Here is a 12,785-nt window from a genome sequence, read left to right as displayed (position 1 = left end):
CTTTTTTTTTTTTTTGTTTCCCCCTGTCCTCTGATAGCAATGGGGAGAACTGGCCAGGGTCAGGCAAAGTTCCTGTTTCTTATCAGAGGGGCTAACTGCCATCAGAGATGTCCTGGTGCAATCAGAAACCACCAGTCAGGGTCACTAAGAGACAAGGCCACTTAGGGACTCTTGACCACAGCCCTGGTGTTCTAGGGGATCTGACAAGACCATGGTGATGAGAAAGTCTGAGGTGAAGCTGGGGAGTCATTCTGTGAGCCCAGTCCAGACCAGCAGATGCCCTGGTGTGCTGGTTTAGGGCAAATTTGGAAGAAAACCTCCACAGGGGACCCCTCCAGAAACCAAACCCACACAGCCTCTTCCCACCACCGATTCGGGAAGGATTCCTTGGAGAGAAGTGGAAAGAACCTGTTTATTTAACAGGCAAAGCACCCCCCAGCACACAAAATGAACAATAGCAGATGACACCACTCTTCGGTGCTGCTCCTGCTGCGGGAAAGAACAACTCTTGTGCCGCGATGCCGATTCCACACGGCGCTGGCCCGGCACCACTTCTGCGTGGGAAAGAACTAAAGCAGCTCAAAGAAGCAAGCAGACAGTCCTTTCTTTTTTCTTTTGCCCTGATCCTTTGGTGTTGGGTCGACAATTATTGGATGCCTCTGGTGGTTTAGGACCCCAGCCAGTGGCTGAACTGTGATCCGGACTGCTGGCAGGGCCCAGCCACTCCAGGACCACACATGGTCCTGGCACATCTGCCGATCAACCACCGCAATCAAGGACACAATATCAGTCACCTCCTCATTCTCACACTCAGGGTTTGAATCCAGCTCCCAAGAAGGCTGCAGACACAAGTCACTTTGAACATGCTTTTATTGATGGCCAGAAGCAGAGCTGGAGTGGCGATGGGAGGAAAGGAGCAATGGGAAACTGGGTGTACTTGGGACTTGCATTTACAGCTTGCCACGGAGATTCTCCTTATTGCCAAAACCTGTGCCTGCACCACAGGGGCTTCTCTGACTCTGCTCCAGCTGCCCCTGGGAGCTTGTGAGCACCAGCAGGTGTTGGATGCATTGTGGAGAAGGGGCACTGACCATTTTAGTCAGACAATGGAAAGCAAGAAACTGCCTTGCGTGAAAACCTCTTCAGCTGCTTTTGGATCCACGGCTCAAAGTGGGAGATCCTGGTGAATGCCTCAGCGAAATGGTTCTTTTTGAGTGCATGAGAAACAATGCCATGAGCCTTCTCATTGCAGACTAATGGGCCACCAGAATCACCCTGTGCCATGAAAGGAGTGAGAGAGGTCAGACATGCCAAAGCTCAGCTCTCCCTGCCTTAAGCAGCAAGTTTCCCCTTCCCTCCCTCCAGGTGAAGAACCTCCTCTTCCAAGCACTTCCCTTCCTCCAGAACCAGCTCTCAGTGTTTGTAGCTGCCTCACTACTCCTCTAAGCCCACCCATGAAACAATTCAAGCCTGGAGGCTCTCTGAGATTCAAAAACTCTAAAAGAACATTGATCTACTTTAGACATGGGGAAATATCTAACCCATCTGAGCAAGGATATCACAAGGAATTTACACACCAAAGCACTGGCTAGGCTGGGGAGAACATCCCCAAGTATGTAAAAAAGGCAAATGTTGCTGATAGTTAGGGAAATGCACCCCAGTTCAGGGAGCACATTGGCTTCAGAGCTTCTGTGAGGACCCTCAGCTCATCATTCTGGTGTCCTTTTGCTTTCACCTGAGAACTAAGCTGAATTTCCAGTCCCAACCTCCTCCGAATTTTGCAACCCAACACAACACTTACAGGGGCAGTTGCTTTATTACTATCTTCGTCACCAACACAGATCATAGACTGACGCTGGTATTTACTGGAAAGCTGCTCACATATTTCCTCATTTTGCACCTCCAGGTCCACCTCCATCAAGACATCATTAATGTCCCCTTCTGGAGATGTCCAGCCCCAGCCAGACACCATGCATAAATCTCCTGCTCTCACACATTCGTGGTTCTCGGCAATGGAGATACATTGCACATTCTTAGTGATATTGGCTTTTTGCTTCAGCTGTCAGGCAGAGAGAACACGGTGTTAGAGCCAGCAAAGGATGAGGAGCATGTTGAGAGTTTGGGGAGGAAAGCAGGGGAAGATCCCTCAGGCAAGAAGGATGTGTTGGGCGATTCCTTCAGCAGCACAACGTCATTTTTCCCGTCTTTACGGGAATATTTAGGATGGATGACCTTTATTACAACAGGGATCACCTGCTGGCTCTCTTCTTCCCTCCTTATGTTGTGGGCTCCCAGAACCACAGTGACCCTCACTGTCCTGCCAGGAAACACCAAGACATTTCAGCTGCATTGACAGGAACAGCCCCCAGGGCCGGTGGCTGGAGGGAGGTGGTGTTGGAGAAACCTCCCCAGAGCAGCTCTCAGCAAGTTGTCCTCTCTCACCTGGGTTCCTTCCAGAGCCCAGCTGAGGATCCCTCACCCCACACTGACACAGCTGGCAGCTGCCCCGTGCTGAGCACAAAGGGAAGCAGGGCAGGGGACACACTAGAGCCCTTCTCCAGCAGCAGCTCTAAGCCATGGCAGGAACCATGACCCTGGAGACCCCTGTGAGCATTCCTGTCCCCAAGGACACTCAGCCCCAACCAGGCAGACAATTCCTGCACTCACAGAGGGGAGCTCAGCTCCAGAGATCCCTGCTCTGCCTGAAGAGACACAGGGTACTGTTTCAGCCCAGAGCAGGGCTGAGGCACTCTGGGACTGTGTGAGACTGGAAAAAATCACCTGGGCAAAAAAAATGGAGTCTTACCCTTTTATATCCACACAGTGAGCTGCTGAGAGCACTGCGTCTGGGCGAATCAGGAACCCTCCACAGGGAAAATTAATACCTTTTGTGCCATTTTCAATTATTAAGTAAGCCATGTAGGGTCTGGAGTGGGCATCAGCTTCACATCCACCAATGATACTTCCTGAAAGAGAGATGGGAACTGTTAATATGAATGTTAAATATAAATGTAAAATATAAATGTAAATATGCTGCTGTTTCCTATCAAGTTTGGGGCTGCATGAAAGGAAAGGCTCATCCTCTAAAGCCAGGTGCCAGTGATCCCAACCACTCTCCTTCCTGGGGCTGTCCAAAGCATTTCTGCTGCACAGTGGAAAGAAAGACAAGCAGCACTGTCTGGGGTCTGACCACCCCTGGCTCTGGATGTCTCAAATGCCATCAAGGGCACAGCTCTAGTGCCTCTAATGACTCACTGGCTTCAGGCACAGGCTGAGATGGGAGATGAGAGGAGAGAGGAAAGCAGGAGAGTAGAGCCAGGAGAGAAGGTGAGGCAGGAACCTTGCCTGGGATTGACTGCTCAGAGTCCATCTGTGCCCTTGCATGTTCCTGTCTAAGTCCCATCTCTGTGTACTCACCAGCCCCAGCCCAGGGCAGAAGGACAAAAGCATTTGTGAGCAGAAGGAGCAGCAGCATCTCCCACCACTGTCCTGAAGAGCCAAAGCAGTGGCTGTGGTCAGGCTGGAGACAGGTACAGAATGGCCAGTACAGAACCTCTATATATGTCATGTGGAGCTGACACAGGAAACCTCAGCCTGCCTGTAGCTGTGTCATTTATTGCTTCTTTTCTCACACCCCCCAAACTGTGAGGGGGTGAGGGGCTCATGACATCTTCTCTACTCTTGTCACGATCTTCTCAAAACGATGGAGAGATCTGGGCTGGTTCAGGGCACCCACAGAGCTCACAGGAAGAGGAAAGGGGTGTCTGTCGAGTGCATGTCCCATCAGAGACCTTTGGAGAGAGCCCCTGGGATCCTGCATGCAGGGTTCATCCACCAGGATTTTGTTTTCTTTTTGTTTTTTGTATCCCCCACATTCTCTGATAGCAATGGGATGAGCTGGCCAGGGACAGGCAAAGTTCCTGTTTTTTATCAGAGGGGCTGACTGCCATCAGAGATGTCCTTGGGAAATCAGAAATCACCAATCAGCGTCACCAAGGGACAAGGCCAGTGGGACCCTCATGACCTCAGCCCTGCTGTTCTGGGGAATCTGACAAGTCCATGGTGATGAGGAAGTCTGAGGAGCAGCTGGGAAGTCATTCTGTGAGCCCAGTCCAGACCAGCAGGTGCCCTGGGCAGGGGCAGTGTGGTATTTTCAGGATCCCCCGTCGTGGGGAGGAAAGGATGAATCTGACTCCGTGTTCTCAGAAGGCTCATTTATTATTTTATGTTACTATATTATATAAAAGAATGCTGTACTAAAACTCTACTGAAGAATAAAGAAAGGATACTTGCAGAAGGCTTAACAAGATATTAATTAAAAACTCGTGACTCTCTTTTCAGAGTCCGACACAGCCTGACCATGATTGGTCATTAAGTCAAAACAATTCACATGTTGGATAAACAATCTCCAACCACATTCCAAAACAGCAAAACACAGGAGAATCAAATAAGATAATAGTGCTTTCCTTTTTCTCTGAGGCTTCTCAGCTTCCCAGGAGAAGAAATCCTGGCAAAGGGATTTTTCCAGAAAATATGACAGTGACATTTCACCCTTTTTGTGTAATTAAACTAAAAAGAGATTCTGTTTGTAATTCTTCTGCTGGGCCCTTGAAGAAGAGAGAACAAACATGTCTCAAGGGGTTTATCCATTGGCAATCAAAACCTCAATCAGTTGCTGATGTGGAATGATCAAGGAGATTCTTTACCTGTAGAACATCAACTTCTATCATATCACTAAAACTAGGCTTACAATACAGAAAATGCAAAAGACAATGAAAAGAATTGTTCATTGTTTTAAGTCCAAACAGCTGAGTTTCAGGAGAAAGTCCATTGGCTGGAGATGTTGCTCTTTGACATCCCTGAAAGGTCCTTTTGATCATGAAACAGACTTGCAGAATCCTGAAACAAAGAACAGCTAAAGAAAATCAACAATTATTAAAAATCCATTGATAAAAATCCATTGATAATTATCAACCACTATTGAGAAAATTTCTGGAATGCCATGGCCACAGCCCTTAATTGAACCACTTGGGCTGAGGCTGACTCATGGCTTTGAATACTTTGAGCTGATAGCTCTTTCCACCTTTTTTGTTTGGTTTTTTTTTTTTTTTTTTTAATGTAGAATCATCAGCACCAGCAGAGGGTTTTACGACCCTGTGGGGGCCCCAGTCCTGTTGGATGGACCAGGCAGCCCAGACCCGGCCCACAGAATGGTGGCCCAGGTTCGGTTAAGGGGGCTCAAAGCCCCCAAACCCAGCAGTGGGTGGGATGGAGGCCCCAGCCCAGAGAAACGACCCAAACAGCCCAGACTCAGCCTGCAGGGTGGGATCTCTGTTCTCATAGCCCATCCCCACCATGCTGCCAGTGCCTTGGCAGCAGTGACCGAACACCTCCTCCCCACAGAACCATTGGCGCATGCCGGCGGCTGCGAAGGAGGAGTGTTCCCGGGGATCTCCATCCCTGATCTGAGGGTCGTCTTTCCCCAGAACAAGCGAGCAACGCTCGCTTTTCGCTGTTTCTCTCGCCCCTGTGGTGCAAACAACAGTGTTTTTGCTTTCTGCCCCTCAGGACCGCCGCCATTCCGTCTGGGCTTGGGGCCAGAGGCAGCGCCTCATGTAGCCACCTCCCTCACACCACTGTTGTTCAAGGGGGGAGTGAGGCATTCCAAACCCCCGAGAGAAGCCCCCGACCAAACACAAATCGGTCCGCGAAAAACGCTTAGTCCCAGAAAACACTGAGTTCAAAGTTTTCATCAATCAGCTGTCAAACTGTGCTGCCTCCACTGAGGGACAGGCTGGTCGCAGGGTCTGATGCAGACACTGACATGGAAGACCGAGTCCCTGAGGGCGGTGGGACCGCCGGGGGTGGTGGGGCTGCTTCCCTTGCCAGGCTTGATGAAGGGAGAGCGGCCACTGTAGACACGGAGGCGGTGGCCACATCTTCTCCTGCTTGTGGGAGCAGCAGTGCAGGCACAATTTGTCACACGGCTGAAGCATTGCTTAGCAACACACCAGAATCTGTGAGGGGCGGCAGGGCCGCGGGCAGGGCCTGCAGGCGGCTCCGGAGACGGTGGAAGCGGCAGGGCAGGCGGCGCAGCAGTCAGCGGGGCCCGAGGGGCTGGCGGGGTAGACGCTGCGGGAGATGGAGCGGTGGGTGTCAGTCTCAGCCCTGGGAGGGGTAAAGGAGGTGGCAGAATCGGTGCAGGGTTGGTCCCCACTATCGCCACCAGCACTGTTGTCATGAATGCAATTCCCGGCTGCGATGCACAGGGACTGGGCATGCTGTGCAGCGAGGGGCTGCCGGCCGCCTCTCTCAGTGAGGGTGGGAGCGGGTCCGCACCCTCCCAGAGTACGGGGCACGGGGAATTCCACAGCAGATCTGGCCAAGGATCTCCCTCCGCGGCCGCTGGGGCATCCTCAGGCGGGCAGAGAGCAGCGGGGGCACGGCCCCTCTCTGAGACAGGCTGCCATCACTCACTGCTGCTGTCGATCGCCTTGCCCGGCAGCCTGGGCAAAACAGCGAGAGACGATGCTGCCACCGGTTGCACATGATCCACAGAAGCAGAAAAAAACTTCTCAGATGTGGGCAAAGCCTCACCCACCTGGGATGCAGGGGAGGGTGGGAACCAGGAGTTTCTCTCCTTGGATGGATCCTTCACCTGCTGGCTCGGGGGAGGGGGGGGGGGGGGTATTAACTCCCCACATGAGGCAAGGTACCCCACCAAATGGGCTCTTTGCCTCAGAACTGAGAAAAGAGCTGTAAACGCTGGATGAATTCGGGGCAGCCCACAGCCCCAATCATATTTCTCCCAGAAATAGGGATCCATGGACTGCCAGACCCATATATCCAAGGAGCATGTCAGACCAATAAAAATACCATGAAACTTTGCCCATCTGATAAACTGATAGAAATGTCTCTTCACCATATGAAGAGGCAATCAGGGACTGGGGCCTGTCCTGCATGCCCCACCAATGCTCAGGTTCTCCCAGAGTGTCATCTCCTCATTCTCACACTCAGGGTTTCCATCCAGCTCCCAAGAAGGCTGCAGACACAAGTGATTTTGAACATACTTTTATTGATGGCCAGAAGCAGAGCTGGAGTAGCAATGGGAGGAAAGGAGCAATTGGAAGCTGGGTGTACTTGGGACTTGCATTTACAGCTTGCCAGGAGACTCTCCTTAGTGCCAAAGCCTGTGCCTGCACCACAGGGGCTTCTCTGACTCCACTTCAGCTGCCCCTGGGAGCTTCTGAGCACCAGCAGGTGTTGGATGCATCGTGGAGAAGGGGCAATGAGCATTTTAGTCAGAGGAGGGAGAGCCAGGAATATCTTGGATTGCAAACCTCCTCAGCTGCTTACGGATCCATGGCTCAAAGTACGAGATCCTGGTGAATGCCTTAGGGAAGAGGGGGTCATCATATCCACGAGAAACAATGCCATAAGCCTTGTTCTTGCAGACTAATGGGCCACCAGAATCACCCTGTGCCATGAAAGGAGTGAGAGGAGTCAGACATGCCACAGCTCAGCTCTCCCTGCCTTAAGCAGCAAGTTTCCTCTTCCCTCCCTCCAGGTGAAGAACCTCCTCTTCCAGGCACCTCCCTCCCTCCAGAGCCAGCTCGTAGTGTTTGCAGCTGCCTCACTACTGCTCTAAGCCCACCCATGAAACAATTCAGGCCTCGAGGCTCTCTGAGATTCAAAAACTCAAAAGAAGAACATTGACCTACATTAGACATGGGGAAATATTTAATCCATCTGAGCAAAAATATAACAAGGAATTTACACCCCAAGGCAGTGGTTAGGCTGGGTAAAACATCCCCAGATAAGTAAAAAAGCAAATGTTGCAAATAGTTAGGAAAATGCACCCCAGTTTAGGGACCACATGGGCTTCAGATCTTCTATGAGGACCTTCAGCTCATCATTCTGAAGGTCCTGGTTCATTCTGGTTTCCTTTGGCTTTCACCTAAGAACTAACCTGAATTTCCAGTCACAACCTCCTCCCAAGCTTGCAGTCCAAAACAACACTTACCTTGTAAGTTGCTTTTTTACGGTTTTCATCACCAACACAGATCATAGACTGAGGCTGGAAGTATTTGGAAAACTTCTGACAGATTTTCTCCTTCTGCACCTTCAATTCCACCTCCCTCAAGACATCACTCGCTGGCGGGTTCAGAGATGTCCGTCCCCAGCCAGACACCCTGCATAAGGCTCCTACTCTCACACGTTCATTTTCCTTGGCAAAGGAGATATATCGCACATTCTCGGTGATCTTGGCTTTTTTCTTCAGCTGTTAGGCAGAGAGAACATGGGGTTAGAGCCAACAAAGGATGAGGACCAAGTTCAGAGTTTGGGGAGGTGAGCAGAGGGAGACCCCCCGGGAGAAAGCATGTATTGGGCCATACCTTCAGCAGCACAATGTCATTTATGAAGCCTTTACGGGAATATTTAGGATGGATGACCCATTTTTCAACAGGGATCTTCTGCTGGTTCGGTTCTCGTCTGTTTACATTGTGGGCTCCCAGAATCACAGTGACCCTCACTGTCCTGCCAGGAAACACCAAGACATTGCAGCTGCATTGGCAAGAACAGCCCCCAGGGCAGGTGGCTGGAGGGAGGTGGTGTTGGAGAAACCTCCCCAGAGCAGCTCTCAGCAAGTTGTCCTCTCTCACCTGGGTTCCTTCCAGAGCCCAGCTGAGGATCCCTCACCCCACACTGACACAGCTGGCAGCTGCCCCGTGCTGAGCACAAAGGGAAGCAGGGCAGGGGACACACTGGAGCCCTTCTCCAGCAGCAGCTCTAAGCCATGGCAGGAACCATGACCCTGGAGACCCCTGTGAGCATTCCTGTCCCCAAGGACACTCAGCCCCAACCAGGCAGACAATTCCTGCACTCACAGAGGGGGGCTCAGCTCCAGAGATGCCTGCTCTGCCTGAAGAGACACAGGGTACTGTTTCAGCCTGGATCAGGGCTGAGGCACTCTGGGACTGTGTGAGACTGGAAAAAATCACTTGTGCAAGAACAATGGAGTCTTACCCTTTTTTATCCACACAGTGAGCTGCTGAGAGCACTGCGTCTGGGCGAATCAGGAACCCTCCGCACCTACTAGTCTTTGTCGCATTTTTAATTTTTAAAAAAGCCATGTAGGGTCTGGAGTGGGCCACAGCTTCCCTTCCGCCAATGATCCTTCCTGGAAGAGAGATGGGAAATGTAAATATAAATATAAATATAAATATAAATATAAATATAAATATGCTGCTGTTTCCTCTAAGGTTTGGGACTGCATGAAAGGAAAGGCTCATCCTCTAATGCCAGGTGCCAGTGATCCCAGCAACTCTCCTTCCTGGGGCTGTCCAAAGCATGTCTGGGGCACAATGGAGAGAAAGAAAGCAGCACTGTCTGGGGTCTGACCATCCCTGGCTCTGGATGACTCAAATGCCATCAAGGGCACAGCTCTAGTGCCTCTAATGCCTCACTGGTTTCAGGCACAGGCCGAGATGGGAGATGAGAGGAGAGAGGAAAGCAGGAGAGTAGAGCCAGGAGAGAAGGTGAGGCAGGAGCCTTGCCTGGGATTGACTGCTCAGAGTCCATCTGTGCCCTTGCATGTTCCTGTCTAAGTCCCATCTCTGTGTACTCACCAGCCCCAGCCCAGGGCAGAAGGACAAAAGCGTTTGTGAGCAGAAGGAGCAGCAGCATCTCCCACCACTGTCCTGAAGAGCCAAAGCAGTGGCTGTGGTCAGGCAGGGGACAGGTACAGAATGGCCAGTATAGAACCTCTATATATGTCATGTGCAGCTGACACAGGAAACCTGTGGCCATGTCATTTACTGCTTTGTTCTCCCTGCCCCCAAACTGTGGTTGGTGAGGGGCTCATGAAACATTCTTTGCGGTTTTGTCACAATCTTCTCAAAAAATGGAGAGAACTGGGCTGGTTCAGAGCACCCACAGTGCCCAGGGAGAGGAAAGGTGTGTCTGTTGAGTGCATCTTTCATCAGAGACCTTTGGAGACAGCCTCTGGGACTCTGCATGTGGGCTGATTCTGTCTGGATTTTGTTTTCTTTTTGTTTTTTGTTTCTCCCCGTCCTATGATAGCAATGGGGAGAGCTGGCCAGGGCCAGGGTCAGGCAAAGTTCCTGTTTCTTATCAGAGGGGCTAACTGCCATCAGAGATGTCCTGGTGCAATCAGAAACCACCAGTCAGGGTCACTAAGAGACAAGGCCAGTGGAGCCTCTTGACCTCAGCCCTGGTGTTCTAGGGGATCTGACAAGACCATGGTGATGAGAAAGTCTGAGGTGCAGCTGGGGAGTCATTCTGTGAGCCCAGTCCAGACCAGCAGGTGCCCTGGTGTGCTGGTTGAAGGCAAATTTGGAAGAAAACCTCCACAGGGAACCCCCTCCAGAAACCACACCCACACAGTCCCTTCCCAAAACCAAGTCGGGAAGGATTCCTTGGAGAGAAGTGGAAAGAACCTGTTTATTTAACAGGCAAAGCACCCCCCAGCACACAAAATGAACAATACCAGATAACACCACTCTTTCACCCCTCTGGGAAAGATGACAAATTGAGAAGGTCTCTCTTGGGGCTGGTCACTGTTATCAGTCCCTGGGGTGCTGGGGTAGCTGCTGCAGCCACAAGGTGCAAACTCTCAGTGTTTCCCAGGTCCCAATCCAGAGCAGGTTTGAGTAGGTCCAAAAAAGGGAAAGGAAAACAGTCCAGGGAAAAATCAGACTGCGTAGCTAAAGTAACGAGCAGAAGCAAAAGCAAGAGCAAGAGCAAAGCTAAAGCCAAGAAAAAGCAAGAGTAGCCCTGTGTAATGCCCTGTCTCTGTGTCCTTCTAGCTGTGGGGAAGCAGCTGATAACAAACCCAAAACAAAACTTTCACTCTTCCAAGCCAATCTTGAAGGCACAGAACATAATATCCAGCATAAACAGAACAATGACTGGGGATACAAGCATCATTACATCACCTCAGAAAAAATTTTTTAAAAATGCTGGAGAGGTCTGGGCTGGTTCAGAGCATCAACAATGCACAGGGAGAGGAAAGGGGTGTCTGTTGAGTGCATCTCCCATCAGAGACCTTTGGAGACAGCCCCTGGGACCCTGCATGGGTGGGCTGCTTCTGTCTTGATATTTTTTCATTGTTTTTTGTTTCCCCATGTCCTCTGATAGCAATGGGGAGAGCTGGCCAGGGCCAGGGTCAGGCAAAGTTCCTGTTTCTTATCAGAGGGGCTAAGTGCCATCAGAGATGTCCTTGGGAAATAAGAAACCACCAGTCAGGGTCACTAAGAGACAAGGCCAGTGGAGCCTCATGACCTCAACCCTGGTATTCTAGGGAATCTGACAATTCCTGGTGATGAGGAAGTCTGAGGTGCAGCTGGGGAGTCATTCTGTGAGCCCAGTCCAGACCAGCAGGAGCTCTGAGCAGGTGCAGGGCTGGCTGAGACACAGCTGGAGCTCAGCTGAGGACCAAGATCAGGGTGTCCCATGAGAAGGGAGAAGCCCTTCCTGGGCCCTCTCTGAGTCCTCCCTGGCAGCTCTGGTTAAGTGTTACAGCCTGGAAGGGACTCAGCCCCTGTTTCCATGACCCTCCTTTGGCCATGAGCCCAGCCAGTGAAACCTCCAGGATCTGTGACTTTCCTGTTCCAGGCTATGTTTACATGTGTCCCCCAGACCCCTCCTAGCAATCCAGACAGTCCCATCCCAGGATTCCATCCCCTCTTGCGTTAAAGCCTCTGTTTTTCTCTTTTGCGCACTCTCCCACTGCCCCCTCTTTGAGCCGCGTGGATTCCGCGCTCCACCCGAGCTCTGCCGGCACCCGCATGGGGCAGCTCTTTGCAACCGGCACCGCTCTCTGCCACGAGAAGGAAGAACCCCCACATGGTGATAAGTCCCTTATCTTGGCCTTATCACCGAGGTATGCAGGATAGTCCAGATAACTCTGTCCCTTTGGGAGACAGGGTGCCCGAATACCCAGTCAGCTCGCAGCCGCCGCATGCTGCCCTTAGCAAGCTCAGTGATTGTCAGCTCTTTGGTGATTCTCAGCTCTCTTAGGATTTCAGCTCTTTGCTTGCTTGCTAGGGCGCCTTTGGCTGAGGCAGAAGCAGATGCGAGAGAGGAGAAGGAGAGGTCTTGGCGGTTCCACAGCAATGGTTTATTGTGGAGTCTGCGAAGGGTTCCAGACACAGCTCTTCTTCTGTCAAATGGGCTAAATCAGCCCCTTTTTATAGGATATAGGGGAATCCAAATTTGTCCCATAGTAAAGGTCAGGGAGAAGTGACCTATGAGGTTACAGAGATAAGCTATGGAGCGAGGGGTAGAAAAAGACAGGAGCTTATTTTGCTGTCTCCTCATGACTCAGCAGTTCCTACAGTTAAGTCTCAAGCCTCCATGGAGCTCTCCTAAGCTCCATGGGGTCTCCTACAGTGTGGCATCAGCTGCCCTGGGAGAGATCGCGGCCGTGGGCGCAGCGGTTGCTCCTGCAACGTCAGAGATCGCGGCCGTGGCCGCTGCCAGTGCCCACGAGTGTTGTGTCCCCTGCCTCACTTCGGCGCTGCTCCTGCCACGGGAAAGAACAACTCCTGTGCTGCAATGCAGATTCCACGCGGCGCCGTCCCAACACCACTTCTGCGTGGGAAAGAACTAAAGCAGCTCGAAGAAGCAAGCAAAGAGTCCTTCCTTTTTTCCTTTGAACTCATCCTTCGGTGTTGGGTCCACATTTGTCGGCCACTTCTGGTGGTTTAGGACCCCAGCCAGTGGCTGAACTGTGATCCGGCCTGCTGCAGCAGAGGGAGGGC

At 51.6% G+C, this 12,785-nt stretch overlaps 2 protein-coding genes across 2 annotated transcripts; both read right to left on the bottom strand.

Annotated features, from left to right (window-relative positions):
• Positions 1–1,060: 1,060 nt before the first annotated feature.
• LOC128940306 (granzyme-like protein 1) lies at positions 1,061–3,475 on the bottom strand. The gene is made up of 5 exons (XM_054281651.1): positions 3,418–3,475; positions 2,807–2,966; positions 2,178–2,317; positions 1,802–2,061; positions 1,061–1,275 (listed from the first exon to the last, which is right to left on the bottom strand). Exons 1-5 carry the CDS (start codon positions 3,473–3,475, stop codon positions 1,096–1,098), a joined length of 798 nt encoding a protein of 265 aa, XP_054137626.1. The 3' UTR covers positions 1,061–1,095.
• A 3,822-nt stretch (positions 3,476–7,297) lies between these two features.
• On the bottom strand, positions 7,298–9,687 carry LOC128940307 (mast cell protease 1A-like). Its single transcript, XM_054281653.1, has 5 exons — positions 9,630–9,687; positions 9,028–9,181; positions 8,397–8,538; positions 8,024–8,281; positions 7,298–7,477 (listed from the first exon to the last, which is right to left on the bottom strand). The coding sequence occupies exons 1-5, from the start codon at positions 9,685–9,687 to the stop codon at positions 7,298–7,300; spliced, it is 792 nt and encodes a 263-aa protein (XP_054137628.1).
• Positions 9,688–12,785: the final 3,098 nt, after the last annotated feature.

Source organism: Melozone crissalis, unplaced genomic scaffold, assembly GCF_028551555.1.
Source record: "Melozone crissalis strain CALT ecotype California unplaced genomic scaffold, PUWL_Pcris_2 ptg000032l_1, whole genome shotgun sequence".
In the NCBI taxonomy this organism is placed as follows: domain Eukaryota; kingdom Metazoa; phylum Chordata; class Aves; order Passeriformes; family Passerellidae; genus Melozone; species Melozone crissalis.
Note: the sequence above shows the minus strand (reverse complement) of the source record. Positions and strands in the feature narration are given on the sequence as shown.

What these genes read in the sequence shown, in the direction of transcription:
- LOC128940307 (XM_054281653.1), bottom strand. Translation starts at nt 9,687, where the DNA reads ATGCTGCTGCTCCTTCTGCTCACAAACGCTTTTGTCCTTCTGCCCTGG. An exon ending in TCTGCCCTGGGCTGGGGCTG is followed by an intron (nt 9,182 to 9,629) that starts GTGAGTACACAG and finishes TCTCTCTTCCAG; the next exon opens with GAAGGATCATTGGCGGAAGG. An exon ending in CACTGTGTGGATAAAAAAGG is followed by an intron (nt 8,539 to 9,027) that starts GTAAGACTCCAT and finishes GTTTCCTGGCAG; the next exon opens with GACAGTGAGGGTCACTGTGA.
- LOC128940306 (XM_054281651.1), bottom strand. Translation starts at nt 3,475, where the DNA reads ATGCTGCTGCTCCTTCTGCTCACAAATGCTTTTGTCCTTCTGCCCTGG. An exon ending in TCTGCCCTGGGCTGGGGCTG is followed by an intron (nt 2,967 to 3,417) that starts GTGAGTACACAG and finishes TCTCTCTTTCAG; the next exon opens with GAAGTATCATTGGTGGATGT. An exon ending in CACTGTGTGGATATAAAAGG is followed by an intron (nt 2,318 to 2,806) that starts GTAAGACTCCAT and finishes GTTTCCTGGCAG; the next exon opens with GACAGTGAGGGTCACTGTGG.